Genomic DNA, 7,275 nt, shown 5'->3' on the forward strand with positions numbered 1-7,275 from the left:
TCTTCTTCAGAGGGTTTTACCCTGTTAGGGATTTATACTGTATCTATGATGAGTGATGGGTTACCTAAAACAACACCCAAAATAAAAAAATTCTGGCTCTAAAACTAAGCCTAAAATTTCAAAGATTGCCATTTTCGAAGTTTGGATAGACATTTTCAAGGTCAAGATCTATTTTCTATGTTTTGTTATAAAATGTCAGAATATTTATGGGCTAAACGTTTGGAAGTTGAAATCGACATATTTTAAATATCGTCCATCTAGGCACCCATGATCTAAATGTTTTACTCTATTAACCGAAAATAGATAAAAAATGATTGCAATGGGCGTACAAATATCTATTAAAAATTTCACAGTGATTGTTTTTACGTTTGGGCAAACTGGTCACGTTTTAGTCAGTTAAGCGTAGTATCATCGCGGCCGCAAAGGACTTTTAAAACAATCGGCCACCTTTAGTAGAGCGACCGCGGCTCCCAAAGTCAAATCTAGTCTCGACCCCTTGATATTCTACCCACCTCCCCACGGGCCACCGGCTTCTGTTTTACAGGATAGTTTGGACAGGGCACCATATCTCTAAGTACGCATTTTTATTAGATCTATTTGAATCATTTTGACCAAACGAAAACGGCATTGAATGGTCTCTAGCCTTAACAACAACAGCCGGCGCATTTTCCCCGTTTACTCCGCAGCTAGTTAGTCGCAGGCTCGAGAAACGTTTCGTGACGTAGCTCGTGTCTCTTCGATTTTTCAATCCATCTGTACGGTTAGGTGTAGCGAGTTTTACATCATCAAAACACAGCACTGAGAACAGTTACGGTTAATGATAGTGATATATTGGAAATACTTCTAATTACGTCGCAGTCGAGGCTTGCTCGCGGGGCGGTATTAAACCAGTTGAAAAAGGTAGTTGGCGCATGTCCTTTAAAAGTGGAACTCTTAACCGTGTAGTGCAAAATCGACTCTGTATTTTGGTCGTTCGCTATCTCCCGGAGTTGCTGGCAGTGATCCATTTCGTTAAGCTTATTGTATAGCGCAAGTCAGTTGTCGTTTTAAAGTGCTTTTGTACCGTGTGTTGATTTAGGCTGAGTATGTTGCGTTATTAGTTCATAAGCCATTATCAAGCTGAATGGGTTCCGCGTGTGTTTTTAGTGTTTACAGTGCGCAAGCCAATTTTATTTTATGTCAGCTACAGAGCTGTAAAGGTTTCTAAGCCACCTACAATGCAGCGGCCCTCGACGTGATGAGCTCTAGCTCTTGAAGGTATCATGGCTGAGAACTTGTTCTTTTTCAAATGGCTCCTTATGACCGCAATCGAAGTGCAATATTTCATCAGCACATGGTATCGTGTCCATTTTTGTTTACGTTTGTGATATGTCAAAAATTGGTTCCTTTAAAGGGCCCCACCGGTGTTTGAAAAATTCACCCAGAAAATCAGGTAACAGACGACGTTCCGTAGCTTTCCCTATTCGCGCGGGAAACTGACGAATTTGAAACGCCGGTGCGGCCCTTTAATAAATTAACTGCTTATCTGAAATTCGTTGAATTTTACAGCGCGAATGATGATTTGGTCGACTGGTCCAAATATAAACCCAAAGTTTGCGCCAACGACGAGAACTACGAAATGGAAACTAAAGGTAAAAACACAACGTTGTCTTATATTATAGGCAATCTGACATTTTAACGTAATAAACACATGGACGTTTAATTTAAAATAATGAAATGTATTATTAATTTAAGTGATTTTTTGACCCGCCGGCAGTAGCGGCGCCAGGATTTTTGGGGAGGTAGGCCAACCACTTGGAAGCCGCCCAAAATTATGGAGGTCCCCCCACCACAATTATTTTAAATCCGTCCACGTGGATTATTTAATTTATTTTAAGCAAGTGGTGCAATTTTTGGGTAAAATGGGTACGTGACGAAAAAATTAGAACCAATAACACTTAACAAATGAGTGGATATTTTACTTATTTCTATGACTGAATTCAAGTCTATCAATTTACATTCATTCCTTCGGTACTTCGCATGTACATCCCTTACATAAGCACTTACAACTTTACGAAAATGAATGAATGGACGAATAAATACGGGACGGCTCTCCGGTAGCTTTGTTCAAGCTTTTCTCTGTAGTATCAACTTTGAGGTGACTGGACGGTTAAGGGGGGGGGGGGCAAAAAAAAGGGGGTTTACTGGGGCGTACAGGTAGCGTCATCTACTAAAACTTTTGGATGTTTTATTTTGACTATTGCGGTGAAAGGAGCGTCAGTAATTACGTCTAAACTGCGCAGTTAAGGCCTCGGTTATTTGTCAGTCTTCCTTTTAATACTCAGATCAAGTGGATCAGTGTCACCAATGTTTGTTGTTTTATTTTTCTACGAAAGTTAAATTTATTCTATTTATTATGTTACGAAAATATATTTATAAAAGTAATATTTACCACAGGCTTTCGTTTAGGAGGCATCTAAAACTATAACCTGAACTTTAAGCAGACTACGGAAAGGCTTCACTTTAGCATGTGACCGAAACAGCCTATCACGAACTTGCCCCGTTTCTCCCGCGCGCCACCAATTGAGAGAAAGAGTAACCAAGCGGTCGCATCAAACTTCGTAGCGTAAAATCGTACACGTGAGCCGTCCCGTATTTATTCGTCCAAGGGTACACTAACAAGGAGACGACCCGAGGTGATAATCACCGATTTGGTCCAAACTCGGGTAAAGTGTACACCTCCATGTACCTTAAAAAACCTGCAAGGGAAAAGTTGCGACGGGCTTTCGTTTTGCCATGGCAACCGAAAACGTTTTTGACAACATGATTTGGAATTTTTCCATTGAAAATAACATGGGAATCTGAATTTTTTTTAAAATTTCAAAAACGTTAAAAAAATTAAATTGATTTTAAAAATTTAATTTAATCAAGTTTAAATGCAATATGGTCAATTGGGGGACCCTTAAAATCCTTCAGATTCCCATTTTATTTTCAATAGAAATAATTCCAAATCATGTTGTCAAAAACGTTATAATAATAATAATAATAATAATAATCAGCTAGGCACCACCTTAGGCCTAAGTCATCATGCGACTTTTGAAGCCCTTAATTCAGGTGGCCGGGTTACAATGCGTAGGAGGGTGGTGGCAAAACGAAAGCCCGTCGCAACTTTTCCCTTTTAAGGTACATGGAGGTGTACACTATACCCTAGTTTGAACCAAATCGATGAATATCACCTCGGGTCGTCTCCTTGTAAGTAAAGTAAGTTTAAGAACCATTTATTTGTATTTAGAAAATTAAAGATACAATTTGGATATAGTAGCGCTCACCAAAAATTAAAACTAAAAAATAAACTACTGTCAAAGAAAAGTTACTCGTACCTTTGAAAGGAATAAAAACAGCAGTGTCGTTAAGCGAATCACTCGCGTTGAATATTGAAAAATTAATAAATAAATAAATTATTTCGCAAACAAATTACAGAATTTTCTGATATTAAATAATTTGGAGACCCATTTATTAAATTTTGGAGGCCCCTTAATAGAGGTCGGCGTTTGAATAAGAAATTATACGATTGTTTATATTTATCCATAACCGAGAATTATTCAGAAATATTCGAAAAAAAATATTAATTTTGCATGTTAAATCGTTGTTTAATCGTATAAAACAAATAATACTAATTTTAATGAATAATTGAAATTTTTGCGGTTAATTTATTTGTTCCGCCGACCTCTACCCCTTCAGATGACTTTTGGAGGCCCCTATCAAAATTTCAAGTAGGCCCAGGCCTACCCCGGCCTGTTGCTGGCGCCGCTACCACCCGCCGGTCTTTGTAAAATTATTTGATAATAATACATTTTTTCCCCTGTTAAAATGTCAGTTTACTCTAATTTTTTTCGATAAAAAAGAATTATAATATGTTTGTTATACGGGATGATTGTATTTTCTCCCCTCCAAATTGTTGATTTTACAAAGCTGTTATTTTTTTATTATCACAGGAAAAATAGTTGACGTTTATTACAAAGTTATCATCACGGATTTGTTCGACGTCAGCGAAGAGAAAATGGTTTGAGTGAAATATATTATCCTAAATTATCATAGTAAACCCCGCTGATGTATGTTATATATAGTCAATTTGTAAAAATTAGTTGATAATTATTCTATAAATTGTCCCATTGACCCTGAGTGACTTAAAGTAAATTAATTATCGTTGTAAAATAGACCATCTGGTTTGTTTTAACGACCTTTTTAACTAAGCGTTTGATGCTGACAGTTGATATTTTTTCGATAAATGTAGAACCCCGGATCTATTTTAAAATTCGTACAAATAAGAAAGTTTTATTTTAAGTTAATCCTGTGAAAGGTTCTCTCAAAACCATTTGCGAGATTTGCGAAAAAATTGTGTTTTTTAAATTTTTATGAATTCAAAATGCATTAAGCTGAGGATGCCAGCAACAGGTGTTTGTTTATAGTTGGTCGCGTGAATCGATAGGTCTGTTGGTAACTTTTTGCATTAATGAGGTATATTTACAATTGAACTTATGTACATATAGAGTGCAAAACAATAGATTTAGAAATTGACAGTTATATACGATCGTTTGTTAGATTTACATTGTTGGTGCCAAATAAGCTTCAAAGGTCGTTTGAAACAAAAATTCCCTCGTCGAAATTTCAGAGAACGATTTTTATGGAAGTTCACGTTTCGTTCTGAGCCGTAAGGGGAGGGTGAAAAGGAGCCGGTTAAATATTACCCCCTCCCCCCGTGTATTCTACTGAATTATGGGTAGACTAATTCACCGTGTAACGGGGAAAAACTTTAGCTCAGGGTAGAGAAGTTGGGCGTTGAGTAAGGGAAACTTTCGTACGTGTATTTCAGCCCGCCTGAGTTTCTACAGTACTTGAAATTTACTGTTATGATTACTTTAGCGGAAAAGGCTCAACAGATACAGTTTGAAAATTAATCGCTGTAAAATGGGTGCAATTGTTACTTTCCTTTGCGAGAGAAAGGTGGCGCTCTATACTGTACTTTCAAAAAATAGAATGATTGTTAGTCGATAATAACCGAGTCAATAACATAAGAGAAGAGCACGTACCCCATTATTAGACAACTCCCACAGCGATCCTTGCCGCTCTCTCTGCCTTCGTCTGAATTGTCAGGTAATAAAAGTATACGAAAAGTAGATGAAACGCCTGTAGAAGTGTTTTAACAGTGTTACTTTGGTGTTTATAGGGAAGTTTTCCACGAGGCGTATCACGCTTGTTTTTATGATTTTTAATATTTTTTTGAATTAAATATTAAATTCTGCCAAATATTACTTGAAATTAGGAATTTGGAGTTCAGGCGTTCGTGTTCGACATCTGGAAAGATCCTTTAATTAATTTTACCGAAGACATTACGAAATATCAACAAACTATTCCGTCGACGGTGGAATCGTGTCTCTGGAAACCGGATTTGACGTTTCCAAATTGCAAGAGCATGCTCCTCTATTCCGTCACCATTAAAAATTCCATCTTAAAACTGGTGTACGGCGGCTACATCCTTAGATACAGTAGGTGAGATGAAAAGACTCGATTCCCTCCCCTATTGCTATTTTCCGCTGTTAAATACTAATTTAATTTAAATTTAATACAGATTTCACCTGGTCGTCAGTTGCCCTATGGAATTCAAATATTATCCCATGGATTCGCAAACCTGCGAATTGAAAATAACCATGTGTAAGTAAAATTGGAAATAAATAACCCGAAATCATCCGGTTCATTAATTTCCCGTTATTTGTGAAAATGATAATCTGAAAATAACACGAATCGAGTACCTAAATAGAAAAGGAGGCTGAGATTCAAGGCGCTGACCGAAAGTCGTTTTTCTTCCGAAATAGGGCTCAAAAACACCTTCTTGAGGCAAGGAAATTATTGCCCTTTCACCAGTCCTGCCCATAAACAAAGTCCAAATTTGGTCTAACGCTTTTTGTGATGCGCCTTACGATGTGTTTAAACACCTTGTTTTACCTAAATTCGTTTTTAGTTTCTAACTTTGAAGACAAAGTGCAAATCCACTGGGTACATGAATCTAGCGTTTTCTCGATGGCAGGAGACATTGGTAAAAGTATCACGATGTTGAGCGGCGTTAAGCCTTTGCAGTTCTCCATCAAAGATCTAAATCCTAAGAAGTATCCCTACAGTATAATGAAGGGTTCGTGTTTCTCTTTTAAACATATTTCCAGAATAAAGCTACTGAAGTAGTTTGAAATCTTACAGATCTCAACAGCACCGTTCTTGTCTGTGAATTTTTATTCAGTCGCCATCTAACGGCCAGTCTCATCAACACGTACATTCCTAGTTTCTTGGTAGTCAGTTTGTCCATGGTGTCTTTCTGGTTAGACGTGACAGCCGTCCCTGGACGCGTCACCTTGGGAGTGACCGCCATGTTGACCTTAGCCACGGAGATCGTCCACGCCCGAAGTTCGTTGCCCTCGGTCGACTACATGACGGCTATGGACATCTGGCTCTTCGGCTGCTTAGTGATGGTCTTCATGTCTTTGATCGAGTTCACGATGGCTCATTCCATCCACCGCAAGCCCAAAATCATGCAGAGGGTCGTCAATCTGCCAAACGCGGCTCGAAACTTTATTCCTGATAGCGTGGCTAAGCCAGTGTCCACCATATTCAAGAAACTGCCCGTCCCGTACGCCTGGGCGGCCAGCAGGGATAAGAAAGCGGCCGAAAGTAGGCTGCGGAACCGCGAGATCTCTCGTCCTCCGCTATCGGCGATCCGGGAACCCGAAAAAACCCCGGAAGAACTGAGAAAGGAGGAACAACGTGAACTGAGCAACGCTTTCTCGGACGTTTACATTCCCACTCTTAGAAAGGACAATATTTTAGATCGAATTTCCAGGGTCCTCTTTCCCTGTAGCATGTTGATCTTTTCGACCACTTATTGGTTATACTACGTCTCCAAAATGGGTCTATGAAACTCTTCTACTTTTTAATAAATCGAATTTATTTTGAAATAATGTTATTCAATGTATAGAGATTACGAAATTAAAGCGTTATCATTAATACGAAAATGTATCTCAACTTATCGTTTGTAAGACGTCGGGAATTTCAAATAACATTTTACCAAATTTGGTGAATTTGGCTAAATCCAATAATTACTATAGTGTTGAAGGCGCGTTTTAAGTATTTTAACGTTTCGTGAAAAAACATACAACTATACATATTGCAGCGTAGCAAATTCAGGACAAAATTAATTGAAAATATAGAGCTACCTTCTTATAGAAATAAGTCTACATTTTAAAATAT

The 7,275-nt window shown here is 38.1% G+C and overlaps 1 protein-coding gene and 1 long non-coding RNA gene across 2 annotated transcripts; both read left to right on the forward strand.

Annotated features, from left to right (window-relative positions):
• The first annotated feature begins 1,273 nt into the window (after window positions 1-1,273).
• On the forward strand, window positions 1,274-4,099 carry LOC149932962 (uncharacterized). The gene is made up of 3 exons (XR_016472933.1): window positions 1,274-1,336; window positions 1,549-1,631; window positions 3,975-4,099. It is a non-coding gene; the product is annotated as an uncharacterized LOC149932962 (long non-coding RNA).
• An 848-nt stretch (window positions 4,100-4,947) lies between these two features.
• LOC149932963 (glycine receptor subunit alphaZ1-like) lies at window positions 4,948-6,944 on the forward strand. Its single transcript, XM_090157206.1, has 5 exons — window positions 4,948-5,022; window positions 5,303-5,529; window positions 5,609-5,691; window positions 5,999-6,166; window positions 6,232-6,944. Exons 1-5 carry the CDS (start codon window positions 4,948-4,950, stop codon window positions 6,942-6,944), a joined length of 1,266 nt encoding a protein of 421 aa, XP_090013332.1.
• Window positions 6,945-7,275: the final 331 nt, after the last annotated feature.

This window comes from Leiobunum rupestre, chromosome 8, assembly GCF_980474605.1.
Source record: "Leiobunum rupestre chromosome 8, qqLeiRupe1.1.hap1, whole genome shotgun sequence".
Lineage (NCBI taxonomy): Eukaryota > Metazoa > Arthropoda > Arachnida > Opiliones > Sclerosomatidae > Leiobunum > Leiobunum rupestre.

What these genes read in the sequence shown, in the direction of transcription:
- LOC149932963 (XM_090157206.1), top strand. Translation starts at nt 4,948, where the DNA reads ATGGGTGCAATTGTTACTTTCCTTTGCGAGAGAAAGGTGGCGCTCTAT. An exon ending in TTTCAAAAAATAGAATGATT is followed by an intron (nt 5,023 to 5,302) that starts GTTAGTCGATAA and finishes ACTTGAAATTAG; the next exon opens with GAATTTGGAGTTCAGGCGTT. An exon ending in TACATCCTTAGATACAGTAG is followed by an intron (nt 5,530 to 5,608) that starts GTGAGATGAAAA and finishes AATTTAATACAG; the next exon opens with ATTTCACCTGGTCGTCAGTT.